Source organism: Callorhinchus milii, unplaced genomic scaffold (assembly GCF_018977255.1).
Source record: "Callorhinchus milii isolate IMCB2004 unplaced genomic scaffold, IMCB_Cmil_1.0 Scaffold12, whole genome shotgun sequence".
NCBI classification, from domain to species: domain Eukaryota; kingdom Metazoa; phylum Chordata; class Chondrichthyes; order Chimaeriformes; family Callorhinchidae; genus Callorhinchus; species Callorhinchus milii.
The window spans coordinates 9,751,242-9,765,639 of record NW_024704753.1 but is presented as its reverse complement, the minus strand read 5'-3'; the positions used below and the strand labels follow the sequence as shown (position 1 = coordinate 9,765,639).

General features: G+C 43.0%; 1 protein-coding gene across 1 annotated transcript in view; it reads right to left on the bottom strand.

The window, feature by feature from the left end:
- Positions 1-14,398, bottom strand: part of dnah1 (dynein, axonemal, heavy chain 1) — a 267,942-nt gene that overhangs the window by 113,769 nt on the left and 139,775 nt on the right. The window contains exons 28-29 of the mRNA XM_042339689.1: positions 10,481-10,594; positions 1,784-1,972 (exon numbers count right to left, since the gene is read on the bottom strand). Coding sequence (XP_042195623.1) covers positions 1,784-1,972; positions 10,481-10,594 — 303 coding nt within the window. The remainder of the gene's footprint in view (positions 1-1,783; positions 1,973-10,480; positions 10,595-14,398) is intronic.

Sequence of the window (14,398 nt, the reverse complement as noted above, 5' to 3'; positions counted from 1 at the left end):
GTGCAGTGACTGTGTCTTTTGCTGGTGAAAGCAACAGCCAATTTTTTCAAAGGAACGTCCCACAAACAGGCATGGAATGATTATTCGCCAGAACAACAGGAAAAATACCCTTCTCTTTTCAAATTGTGTCATGAGATCATTAATGTCTATCTAAATCACCAGATGGGTCGTCAAATTAATTCTCGCATTGTTGGAGATGCATTTAATTAATGCGACTGACGGCACCTCCAACAATGCAACGCTCCCACAATTGCATTGGAATGTTATCATAGAATCATAGAATTATACAGCACAGAAGGAGGCCATTTGGCTGATCATGTCTGTGCCGGCTCTTTTCAAATCAATCCCACTGACCTGTTCTCTCCCCATAGCCCTTGTCCTCCCCAAATAATTGCCCTCCCTGCAAACTTGTCCTCCCCTAATAATTATCTACTTCTCTCTTAAGAGTTGTTGTCGAATTGGCTTCCACCGCTCTTTCAGGCAATGCATTCCAGATCCAAACAACTCACTGTGTGAAAACATTTCTCCTCACCTCCCCTCTGTTTCTTTTAAGAACTATTTTGGGTTACTGACCCACCTCCAGTCGAAATAGTCTCTCCTTGTTCACCCTATCAAATCCTCTCATAATTCTGAAAACTTCTATTAAGTCTCCTCTTAACCTTCTCTGCTCCAACGAGAATAATCCCAGCTTCTCCAGCCTCTCCTGATAACTGAAGTCCCTCATTCCTGGTACCATCGTGGTAAATCTCCTTTGCACCCTCTCCAATGCCTTGAGATCCTTCCTAAAATGTGATGCCCGGAACTGAACACAGTCTCCAGCTGAGGCCTAACCAGTGTTTTATAAAGGTTCATCATAACTTCCTGACTTTTGTATTCTATGCCCCTGTTTATAAAGCCCAGGTCTCGCTGTTCTTTCACCCCCTTTAAGATTGTACCATCAGCTTATATTGCCTCTCCTCATTCTTCCTCCCAAAATCCATCACTTTGCATTTCTCCATATTAAACTTCATCTGCCACGTGTCTGCCCATTTTACCAGTCCGTCTATATTCTCTTGCTGTCTGATACTATCCTTCTCAGTGTTTACTACTTTTCCTAGCTTAAACTCTGAGACTTTGAGCTCCAAATCCTGACATAGGACTTAGAATCTAAACATTCTGGCTCAGAGGTATGCTACCAACTGAGCCAGGCCGACACTACACTTTCCAGTAAAATCTTGTGAAGCACTTTAAAATACAATATAATTTATCATTATTAATAATTAAGAGGTGAGGGAGTGAGTTGGAGGGATTCTGGATGGAGTTCCAGAGCGGGGCAAACTGGAAGCATTGAGACATTTCAATGATGTAATAAAATGCTTTGTCAAACGAAGGATTATTTATTTTAGTTTTCATCAGGGTACGGATGATTTGTCAGGGGTGACTGGTAGAGTAGAGGGGAATGGTGTATTTGAAAAAGAATTGGACAAGCACGTATGGGGACAGAGGTATTAGTCTCCTGTGACCACAGTGCTTGTCAGTATGACTGTCACTCAGAGACATATGGCCCAGCGCTGTGGTGGTCACACAGGAGACTGCTTTGCTTCCTGTTGTGAGTGTGTCTGTTTTACACTCAGTATTGTCTCAACAACAACAATTGCATTTATATAGCATCCCTCACACAGGGTAGCATCCCAGAGCACTTTAATGCTTCAGCATCATAATGGAGAGCTATACAATAAATTATATATCACATCGGGAGGACATCCCAGCAAGAGGTGTCCTGAAATGACCTCCAAACTCTTACCTGGCCAAACCTTTGAAAAATTTCCCCATTGCCAGGAAGTCCAGCTGGTCAGAGCAGTTGAAGACCACAGTTTGTATGGCAAGTGCTTTCCCCAAGTCTTTAGTGGTTTCTGTTTTCCCAGTCCCCGCAGGGCCAGCAGGAGCACCCCCAAATTTCAGGTGCAGAGCACCAGTCAGTGTTAAGTAGCACCTGGAATCAAGAGAGAAAAACTAGAAACATTCAACACCAGGTTGAAAGGCTTCTCCAAGGCCTCTGGAGTAGCTAAGGAGTGAGTGGTTGAGCCATTCAGATCCAATGGTCCACATTAAGATTTCACAATTGGAATCTGATGTTGTTTGTTGCCTAGGTGAGATCTGTTATGAATGAAGTGTGGCTCATTTCCAGCCAATATCCGGCTCCTTTTTCTTGGCTCTCTTTGCATTCAGTACATTATCTGCACCAGTTATATTTGAGGGTTACCTTCTTGCCAGACTGTAGAGCTTCAATCTCTAATCTTTCCTGACTGCTTGTCATTCACTCTGGAATCAGTCATCTTAAGATTTTCTAAAGTGCAGCTTGTTGTGAGGGGATATGGAGCCTGAGCGGGATATCCGGGTCTGGGGGTACAGCCTCAGCAGGAGCTTTGAAGCTCTGTATTCTACTATCTGTAGCTTGGCCACTGACATAGATGCTTTTTCCAAGCATCCCTCCACTAGCATTCATTGGGGGATGCAGTTTGTGATGTGTTAATCGTAATAATCCTTGCATTTGATATAGCGCCTTATCATGTCGTTGAGATGTCTCAAAAGGTCTTCACAGAATATATTATAAAGTGTATTCTGTGGGAGAAACGCGGCAGCCAACAGCACACAGCAATGTCACACAAACAGTTGTGGATTGAATGACCAAATTTCTTCCTTCCTACCTACCTATCGTTTTATCTTTTAATTTGGGAGTATTATTATTCGTGGGAAGCGATCCACCGATCAACTAACAATCGGGTTCCTATTTACTGTTAGGTAAACAGAGGTGTGTGGAGTAAGAAAACTTCGCCCTTTCCAGGAATCAAACCCAGGTCCTCTCGCTTGCGAGGCGAGAGTGCTAACCACTCTGCTATGGAACTCCAAATTACTCTTAATTCAGTCTCTATAGAATAGCAATTGATATGAATTGGGAGGAATCCTAAAACATTTCTGTCATCAATTGGTATTTCTGTCCTCACAACATCTGCATTATGGAAATTCTGATGTCAAATAGACTCAAAGGTGGTGGATAAAAGGAGTGCAATGCACCAAAGTGCAGTGGTTAACAAGGTCTCTGCACTGGCTAATGGAGGAATAGGTTCAAACTCATTCTTGTTTAAATGGATATATTAAGAATGAGAATGATTACACTTTTGGTTTCCTCTTATTAGCCCAGGAAAACAGAGGAAAAACAAATCCAAAGAGATAGCTGGTACATTGACTCATATAAATGCTCATATCAATGACTCATATCAATGACTCATATCAATGCAGGCTTCAGGCTGAAGAGTGAGATACCTGGGTTCAATTCCAGGCAGTGTGAAACCTTGGGCAAGTTTCCTTATTCCACACGCCCAATAATAATCCTTCCAAAAACAAAAAACAATAATACATTGGTCATTTTCAATCCACGACTGTTTGTGGGACATTGCTCTGCGCAATTGGCTGCTCGTTTCGCCCACAAATATACGGTCAATTTACTTTACAGTCTATTCTGTGAAGCACTTTGAGACGTCGAGAAGACGTGAAAAGTGCTATATCAAATGCAAGGATCATTATTATTGTTATTATTAAGAAGAGAAGAGTTTATTAGAGATGTGATAAAATACTAGAGATTTAGCCAGATAAAATGTTTAGGCTCTTATTGGTGAAGGGACAATTATTGTTGAGTTGCATCAGATCTTACCTTCTATAGTGGATTCAGAGTATGAGGGGAAATTGCATAAACACCTCCTTTTTCAAAATAACAGGACACCCACCTGCCAGGGATATTTTTCATAGAATAGGGGCCATTCGGCCCACCGTGTCTGTGCCGGCTCTTTAAAAAGAACTATACAAATCAATCCCACACCCCAGAACCCTGCAAACTTGTCCTCCCCAAATAATTATCCATTTCTCTCTTAAAGGTTGTTATCGAATCAGCTTCCACCACCCTTTCAGGCAATGCATTCCAGGTCCGAACAACTCGCTGCATGAAAACATTTCTCCTCACCTCCGCTCTGTTTCTTTTAACAACTATTTTAAATCGGTGCCCATTAAATGCAGTGGAAATAGTTTCTCTTTGTTCATCCTATCAAATCCCTTCATAATTTTCATAATTTTGAAAACATCTAATTACTGAATGTAGTTTCTGATTAGTATGCAAAAATATGACAATTAGTGACTTACTGGGGAAGCAAGTCCCTGCATACCTTAGCTATCAAACAATTCCAGGATAACCTTAGAGTAGGTCAGCCTCCTATGAATGAGGACATAATGATGGCTCAGATATGAGAATGTCCATTCACGAGTAAATGAGCCATGAGTGTTATCTTGTATTTCAGCCACCAATGGGTAAGCAAACTGCACCATGATAAGAGGACTCTTATTTAATTGTATTTATTTATTTTAAACACTAAACTCTCTGTTTAGTGACCTATTGAATCAGAGATACAGTGACTTGCTCTGTACCTTTGAATATCTACTTCCTATAAGTCCAGTTTGGGCCTGTGTTGGCTGCTCATGCTGCCAAAAAGCATGATTGACATTAATGACAATGAGGGCCGTTAAAGTAAGAAGCTCCTCAGCACATTGTGGTCCTTGGACAAATAGAGAAGATCCAGAGCAGACGACTCAGGCTAACCACACCAGGTGATCCAACTGAACGCTCAGGAATATCTCATGCAAGAACCACTGCTGTGACAACTTAAAAATTATTTAAAGGATTTAGATGTAAAAAATGATGTGAATGACAAATATCTTGAGGAGACCAGCTTCATGAAGAAAAACATAATTAAAACCCTGAGCTCCCAAAGTAAGTGTGCTGCTACTAGCGGTAAATCATGTGGTGTTAACTAAAGCTAGTACACATTGGCTCTCCTCTGCACTTTTCCACACTGAGTACTGTGATAACATGATGCAGATAACGTACAGGTTGAGGTGAGGGGGGCGCTGACGGGAGCCAGTCAGGGGAGCCTCGGTCGTATTGACGTTCAACTGAAGAAAGTTAGCTCTCATCCAGGACTTGATGTCTGACAGACATTCTGTCAGCGCAGCAGTAATTCTAGAGTCAAGGGTGGAGGCAGAGAAGTAGAGATGGGTGTCATCCGCAAGCGAGACGACCTGAGTTTGATTCGCAGGCAGGACAAAGCCTTAGGCCTCAATCCACAACTGTTTGTGGGACACTACTGTGTGCAATTGGCTGCTGCATTTCACCCACAAATATACCTTCAATTCACTTTACAGTACGAAGGGCTTTGAGACGTCCAGAAGACATGAAAAGCGCTATGTCAAATGCAAGGATTAGTCTTATTATTATTATGTAAAAGGACAAACACGCACAGGAAGAACAATGGTGAATGGGCATTTGAGAGACCACTGTTTCATTTCCTTGTTTCCTTGTAATTCCGCTCGCAGCACTCCATTCTGGGTCCCTCCAACTCGCTTCCTCCCTCACCTTATTCAATGTATGTATGTAATAACATTTGTATAGCGCCTTTCACGTTGGGAGGACGTCCCAAAGCACTGGACAGTCAGTGTTTCGGACCTGAGCTGTGGGTCAGGATTGGGGAGGGTGGAGGTCAGAGGGAGAAGCAGGGTGACTGAAAGCACAGTTGAAGAGGAGCATCTTGAGATGGGTCTTGAAGGAGGCAAGGGAGGGGCGAGGCGGAGGGACTGCGGGATGGAGTTCCAGAGGGTAGGGGCAGAGTGGCAGAAGGCCTGCCTGCCATTCGTGGAATGGGTGAGGCGGGAACATGAAACAGGTTGAAGACGCTGAGCGGAGGGAACGGGCAGTATGGTAGGGAGAAGCAAAGCATACAATTTGGTGGATTATGGATTCCATCCAAATCACTTAAATTTCCTGAGAGATATCTCTGCAAAGTTTCTCCAAAAGTTATCAAACAAAAATTCCAATGTAAAATTAACCCACATTCATCCTGCCCTTCCCTGGTGACCGTTTCATCGTCCCACAGGACCAGAAGGACAACATTTCACCTATTTACAAAACGCAAAATACTGCAGATGCTGGAAATCTGAAACAAAAACAGAAGTTGCTGGGAATACTCAGCAGGTCAGGCAGCATCTATGGAGAAAGGAAAGTGAGTCAGCGTTTCGGGTTGATGACCCATGATTAGAACTGGGTCATCTATTTCTCTATTCTTAACCTTGTATCATTCCACATTGCACTGACATTTTTAGGCTAGCTACTTTATTGGTCCACATATCCTGTGTAATACCTGATTTCTTCTGATCCTTCACCTCTGTTAATGCTGCTTAGTTTTGTACTTGCACCCCTCTGTATGCAGTTCACCTACAAATACACAGTTACCCCACCTCAAAGCAAAATCCCATGAAGAGCCTTGAGATGCCTTGATGACAGCATTTGATATAGTATGTCGATAAGGCATATATTCATTATTATTAATAATCCTCAATCATTGCATTTGATATTATACCCTTTACATCAAAGCGCTGTAGAGTTTAGAGACTATGTATAGTTGGCAAATGTGGCAACTGATTTACACAGACCATCATCCCACAAACAAACATGAAGTGAATGACCAATATTACCGTTAGCCAGGACACTGGGATAGAGAAACTCTTTTCTCTCTTCCAATAGTGAATTGGGATCTTTTAACTCCTATACAACACACACAGGACGGACACACACACATACCCAGATACACACACAGACATACACATGTACAAACAGACACATATACAGTACATACACACACACACATAGGCATTTAGATACAAACACACAAACACACATATATATATATACAAACACACACAAACAGAAATAAACACACATGCACAGACACACCACAGACATATATACAAATGCAAACACACTTATACACACACACACAGGTAGGTCAGCGAGATTTGGAGGAGACTACCAAAATGGTGGTGCAATACAAGCAATTTTATTCGGCCAACAAGTACAAAGTTAACCCACACAAAGATTAAAACGGCATTACCAGGATCCTCTGGGAAGCCAGTTGACCCTGTTATTCCTTCATTTGCCTCACTTCAACCTTCTTGTGCTAAGCGCACAGGTCTTATACATCAATTCTCAATCTGTTTTACCCATAAATAGTTAAGGCATGACCCAATACACGAAGTTCAAGCGTCAGACATTTTGTTATCAGCAATTCCTCTTTATCTATTTGTAACTAGATTCTAACCAACTCGGAGTAATTGTATTTGGTGTTTTTACCTTGATTGTTTTCTGACAATATCTCTGCTTAACCTTAACATTCCCTTCAACCCCTTAATTGCTGGTAGCTTCTTTAATCTAATTTTATTTAAATATCTGCAGAATAACACAAGACCAAATTTCAGCATAGATAAGAAACCAGTCAGAGAGATTAGGCTTGACGAGATCCGTCCCCCTCCTCACCATTAACTACTTTTTTTAGCTTAGTATCGTCTGCAAATTTGGAAATTGTGTTCCCTATATCCAGGTCCAGATCGTTAATATAGATCAGAAAGAGCAGTGGTCCCAATACCGACCCCTGAGGGACACCATTACACACCTCCCTCCAGTCAGAAAAGCAACCGTTTACTACCACTCTCTGCTTTCTGTCTCCCAGCCAGTCCTGGGTCCATGTTGCCACAGTCCCTTTAATACCGTGGGCTCTAAGTGAGAATTTATATTGTCCCGGATTATAGTCTCCAGAAGTTTCCCTCCTACTCATGTTAGACTGACTGGCCTGTAGTTCTCAGGTTTATCCTTCTGCCCCTTTTTGTACAGGGGCGTAACATTTGCAACCTTCCAGTCCTTTGGCACCACTCCAGTGTCCAAAGAGGATTGAAAGATTGTGGCCAGAGTCTCCGCTATTTCCACCCTTGCTTCCCTCAGTAACCTAGGATGCATCCCATCCGGACCAGGTGACTTATCTATGGTGAGCACCAACAGCCTTTTTAGTACCTCCCATCCGTTGATTTTTATTTTATCCAATTTCTGTTCACACGCCTGCGATATTGTGGCATTGGTTGCATCGTCTTCTTTCGTGAAGACAGTTGCAAAGTACTTATTTAGTACATCAGTCATGCCCTCTGCCTCAACAAGAAGATTTCCACTGGGGTCGCTAATTGACTACCGTTGACTAACCTTTTACTCTTGATGTGCTTATAAAATACCTTAGCATTCCCTTTTATGTTTCCTGCTAATCTTTTCTAGTACAATCTCTTCGCCCCTCTTATTTCCCTTTTCACTTCTCCTCTGTACTTCCTATGTTCTATTTGATTATCCTGTGTGTTTTGGATCTGACATTATTCATAAGCCTCCTGTTTCTGTTTTATTTTAATCCCAATTTCCTTATCCTTATTATCACTACTCTATTGGTTTTGCATCTCTCCGAAATCTGCTTGCAGATTTGCTCATCTATCTCCTTCCCACTATTTGGAGGTCTATAGTAAATACCTAACAGAGTAACAGCTTTTTTTCTGCTCCTTCCCTCTAACCAAATAGATTCAGCTTTTGGACCTTCTAACGTATCATCCTTTTCCAGGACCGTGACCGTGTCCCTAATGAGTATAACCACCCCTCCTCCTTTTTTCCTTTCCCTATCCTTCCTGAATAGGTTGTAGCCAGGAATATTCAGCTCCCATTCCTGTCCTTGCTTGAACCAAATCTCCGTAATTGCCACCACATCATAGCCCCATGTGGCAAATTGAGCCACAGCTCACCAAGCTTATTGGTTACCCTCCGTGCACTTACACACATGCATTCCAAGACCGGCTTAATCCGCTCTATATTTCTCCCGCGTCTCTTTACATTTGTTGCTGGACTATTCCTTGTTTCATTTCTATTTGTCTCCCCTCGTCCACTATGTACCTCGTTTCCCCTCCCTGATGCTACATTCTGATCCCCATCCCCCCTTAAAATCAGTTTAAACGCTACCCCATAGCATTTGTTATCCTTGTTGCAATGACATTGGTCCCAGCCCTGCTCAGGTGTAACCCATCTCTTGTGTACAGGTCCCATCTGCCCCAGAAGTGGTCCCAGTGGTTTAGAAACCTGAAGCCCTTCTTCCTGCAACATTTCTCCAGCCAGGCATTCATGTGTTTGATCCTCCTGGTTTGGTAATCACTTTCATAAGGCATTGGGAGTAATCCCGAGATCACCACCATTGAGATCCTGCTCTTTAGCTTCTTCCCAAGCTTCTGATATTCTCCCTGTAGGGTCTCAGGCCTTTTATCCCGACATGGACCACAACTTCCAGAATTTCCCTTTTCTCCTGTAGTATATTTTGCACCCGTTCCGTGGCGTCATGCACCCTGGCCCCAGGGAGGCAGCATACCATGCGCGAGTCCCATCTGTTATGGCAGAAACGCCTGTCTATCCCTTTAACTGTTGTATCCCCGATAACAACAGCGTTGGCATTTTTCCCCTTGTCCCCAAGAACATCCATTATCTTTTGACTCTTCTCGTCAGAGGCTTCCTCACCGGTATCCAGTACTGAGAACTGGTTTGAGTGCCACACTCTTAGGGGATTTCTGTACTGCCTGTTCTTCTTTTGCTTCACATCGGATAGTAACCCACTCACCTCTTTTCTGAGTCCTCTGTGTAGCTGGGGTGACCACCTCATGATCTCTCCGTCACTGTGGGGTGACCACTTCCTGAAAAGTTCGATCCATAAATTCTTCAGCCTCCTATAGCCTATGTAGTGACTGTAGCCTCTCCTCAAGCTCAGCGACCCTGAGCACAAGCAGCCAGAGGCACTTCTTATACATGTGTTTGTCCAGAACACATGAACCATCCTGGAGTTCCCATATGGCACACAGTATGCATGGAATGGCTGCCCTGCCAGGTTTTCATACATGTTTTGTAATATATCTCAACAGTTTCGGGGTAAATAGGTAAAAACAAGTAATTTCACACCATTTATTCCCTTGCTCACACTCCTTATATACTAAACCCCTACTCAACACGTACTGCCACAGGAATGTGACCTTTTGTGCAGGCTCTTGGGGGTTTTGTTTCTCCTTTACAGGTTCTCACCTGCACTGAATTCCCCCTCTGCACCGAATTCCCACTCTCACCTAATTCCCAAACAGAATTCTCACTCTGTTCCTCCTCACTCCGTTCCCTCCTCATGCTCCTGGGCTCTCTACTCACATTGAAGAGGTAAGTGGAGAAGTACACAGATCCTTACTTTAGTGACTGTAGGTGGTTTATGGCTCTCATCCTTGTCCACAAAATTGTTCTCTTGAAAGTATAAATAGCAGTTGAATTTAATTAGGCCTAGTGTCTGTAACCAGCATGATGGCGGTTGTTCTTTGTATAAGTGGCAAGAGCATGGAACAGCAAACATTATGTGGCTGATGGCTGAAAGCTTCTTTCTCCTTCAGTGTATTGGTCCAATGGCCAAAGTTAAACCCAGTAGTATTTAGAGAATGGCAAATGAGGAACAAACGAAGGAGAGATAGAAAATAAGGAAAACTGTGATACCGAATGGTGTAAAAGGAAGACACAATGTACCTGTCTGTGAGTGGGGTTATCACCAGCCGGCCACTGTTCCCCAAGTACTCGTACCCATAAAGAAACTCAGCGTTCACAGCACACACGTACAGGTCATTCCGTGTCCAGTAGTACCTGAAAGGGAGATCACCATTTCAATCCCAAACAAGTCTGGATTCATCCACAGATGCTTCACTGATGCCCTCCACCATTGAGGGTCGCACTTTCAGCCACTACACCCCAAAACTTTGAAGCACTCTCCTTCAATCCCTCTGCCTTGCCCCCTCTCTCCCCTTTTTCAAGTCCCGCCTTAAAACCTTCCTTTTCGACCACGTTTACGGTCACCTCCACCCCCTTCCCGGCTCGGAGTCAGGCTCACAGTTGTTAAGCGCTCTGAGATGCTGCCCTGCATGGAGGGCGCTATATAAGCGCAAGTTGTTGTTGTTATTGAACATTTATCATGTGATTTTCATCAAGAGGTGCCATGCCTAAAATTTATCATGTGACAATCCTAAATTTTGATTGTAACAATTCTCTTAAAAACAAAAACGACACAAGGGACAATAATAATAATCCTTAGATTTTATAAAGCACCTGATCATGCCAGGAGAATGTAAGGGATGTAGGGATATGGGATATGGTACATAGGTAGTTCGGGACACATGTCAAGCGACTGCCAGGATGGTGGACAGCAGATGGACCTTGGTCTTTTTTCATCCAATATTTGTTATGTCCTTATGTTTAATGTCTCAAAGCATTTCACATGATATACTGTATACAATGCAGTGACAATGTTTTTTGGACAAACACAGCGAACACTGTCCCACAAACAACCATGAACCAAAGATACTGTTATAACCTTGGAAAGGGATGATGTGCTAGAGGGATCAAAGAAGGGATCCATTTGGTTAGAGTTAAGGAGCAGAAGAGGAGCTGTTACGCTGATGGGTGTATACTATAGACTGCCAAATAGTGGGAAGGAGATGGAGGAGCAAATCTGCAAGCAAATTTCAGAAAAATGTAGTAACAATACATAGTGATAATGGGAACTTCAATTATCCAAACAAAGACTGCAAAGAAAACAGTGTAAAGGGCACAGAGGGGGATGAATTCCTAAAATGTGTATAGGAGAACTTTCCTGATTGGTATGTTTCCAGCCCAATGAGGAAGGAAGCAGTGCTGGATCTAGTGATCAAGTAGAGCCGGTTTCAGTTGGAGAGAATCTGGATAACAATGATCACAATATCATTAGGTCTAGAGTAGTTATGGAAAGGAAGAAGGAACAATCAAAGGTGAAGATACCCAACTCGAAAAGGCTGTTTTCAGTGAGCTGAAAAGATGCCCAGGTGGATTGGAAATAAAGAAGGATGGGTAAAATGTTAAACGAGCAATGGGAGGCTTTCAAGGAGAACATAGTTAGGGTACAGACCATCCTATTCTCACAAGGGGAAAAAGTAGGGCATCCAAAACCGGAGCTCCCTCGATGACTAAGGAAATTGGGATTAAAATTAAACAGGAAAAGGAGGCTTATGATAAATGTCTGGTTAAAAATACATTGGATAATCAATCAGAATACAGAAAGTGCAGAGAACTAAAAAAGGAAATAAGAGGGGCAAAGTGGGTGTATGAGAAAATATTAGTGAGTAACATAAAAGGGAAAATTGAAATATTCTATAAACACATAAAGAGTAAAACGATGGTCAAAGCAAGGGTGGGACCGATTAGCAACCAAAAGGAAAACTTGTGGAAGCAGAGGGCATAGCTGAGGTACTGAATGAGTATTTTGCATCTGTCTTCACAAAAGAGGATGCTGCCAATGTCATAATAAAGGAGGAGGGTGTAGGGAAATTGGATTGGAGTCCTGTAGCTCAGTGGTTAGAGCACTCGCTTTGCAAGTGAGAGACCAGAGTTCAATTCCAGGCAGAGGGCGAAACCTTGGGCAAGTTTCCTTACTCCACACACCTAATAATAATCCCTCCAAAACAATACAATAATAAATTGGTAATTTTCAATCCATGATTGTTTGTGGGACATTGCTGTGCGCAATTGGCTGCCGCGTTCACCCACAAATATACAGTCAATTCACTTTACAGTATATTCTGTGAAGCGCTTTGGGACGTCCTCCCGACGTGAAAAGCGCAATATCAAATGCAAGGATTATTATTATTATAAGATAAAAATAGAGACGGTAATAATAATAATCCTTGCATTTGATCTAGCGCTTTTCACGTCTTCTAGACGTCCCAAAGCGCTTCACAGAATATACTGTAAAGTGAATTGACTGTATATTTGTGGGCGAACGCGGCAGCCAATTGCGCACAGCAATGTCCCACAAACAGTCGTGGATTGAAAATGACCAATTTATTATTGGTTTTGGAGGGATTATTATTAGGCGTGTGGAGTAAGAAAACTTGCCCAAGGTTTCGCCCCCTGCCTGGAATTGAACTCAGGGCTCTCGCTTGCAAAGCGAGTGCTCTAACCACTGAGCTACAGGACTCCACAATACATTCTAGATTGCCGACGGAAGTTAGGGTGGAAATAGCAGAAGCTCTGGCCACAATCTTTCAATCCTCCTTGCATACAGGAGCAGTGCCTGAGGGTTGCAAATGTTACCCCCTTGTTCAAAAAGGGGGAGAGGGATGAAGCTGGTAACAACTACAGGCCAGTCGGCCTAAGGTCGGTGGTGGGGAAACATCTGGAGACCAGAATCATAGAATTATACAACAGAAAAGGAGGTTATTATAATAATCCTTGCATTTGATATAGCGCTTTTCACGTCTTCTAGATTTGTATATTTGTGGGCGAAACTTGAACAGGAACAATGTGCAGGGCTATGGGATAAGAGCGAAGGAAGAGGGACTAATTGGGGTAGGAGCGTAAGTAAGTAAGCCCACCTTGTATATGCTTATATATTAAAAGAGCTAGCCAAATCAATTCCACTCCCCCATTCTCTCCCCATAGCTCTGCAAACTTATCCTCTTCAAATAATTATCTACTTCTCTCTTAAAAAATATTAAAACTGCTTCCACCATCGTTTCAGGCAATGCATTCCAGGTCCTATATCAGTGCAGTTGATGTAGTATATATGGACTTTAGGAAGGCATTTGATAAGGTGCCACATAGTTAGCAAAATTGAAGCCCACGGAATAAAAGGGCCAAACTTCCCTGGGAGACAGAAAGCAGAGGGTAGAATGGTTTTTTTTAAAGTCCATTGCTCTTTTTGATATATGTGAATGGCTTAGGTATAGAGAACAAAATTTTAAAGTTTGCAGATTACACAAAACTTGAATGTGGTAAACAGTGAGGAGGATGGTAGCAGGCTGCAGGATGGTGAAATAAGCAGACACACGGCAGATGAAGTTTAATGCAGAGATGTGTGAGGTCATGTATTTTAGGAAGGAAGAATGAGGCAAAGCAATATACAATAAATGGTTCAGTTTTAAAGGGGGCACAGGAACAGAGAGATCTGGAGGTTCACATACAACAACAAAATTACATTTGTAAGGAGCCTTTCACGTCGGGAGGATGTCCCAAGGCGCTGGACAGACAGAGTTACGGACCCGGGTGGGGGAGGGTGTAGGGCAGAGAGGGAAGCAGGGAGATCAAAAGCACGGTCGAAGAGGAGGGTCTTGAGATGGGACTTGAAGGAGGCAATGGCAGGGGCAAGGCAGAGGGACTGCAGGATGGAGTTCCAGAGGGTGGGGGCAGAGTGGCGGAAAGCCTGCCTGCCAAAAGTGGTTTAGGAGGTCGTAGAGGTAGAGGGGAGCAAGTCCATGGAGGGTTTTGAATGTGAGGACCAGGATCTTGAACTGTATCCTCTGTGTGATGAACATACACGTTGAAGGTGGCAGGACAGGTTGATAGAGCTGTTAAAAAAGCATCTGGGATCCTTGGCTTTATAAGTAGAGCATAGAGTACAAAAGCAAGGAAGTTCTGCTA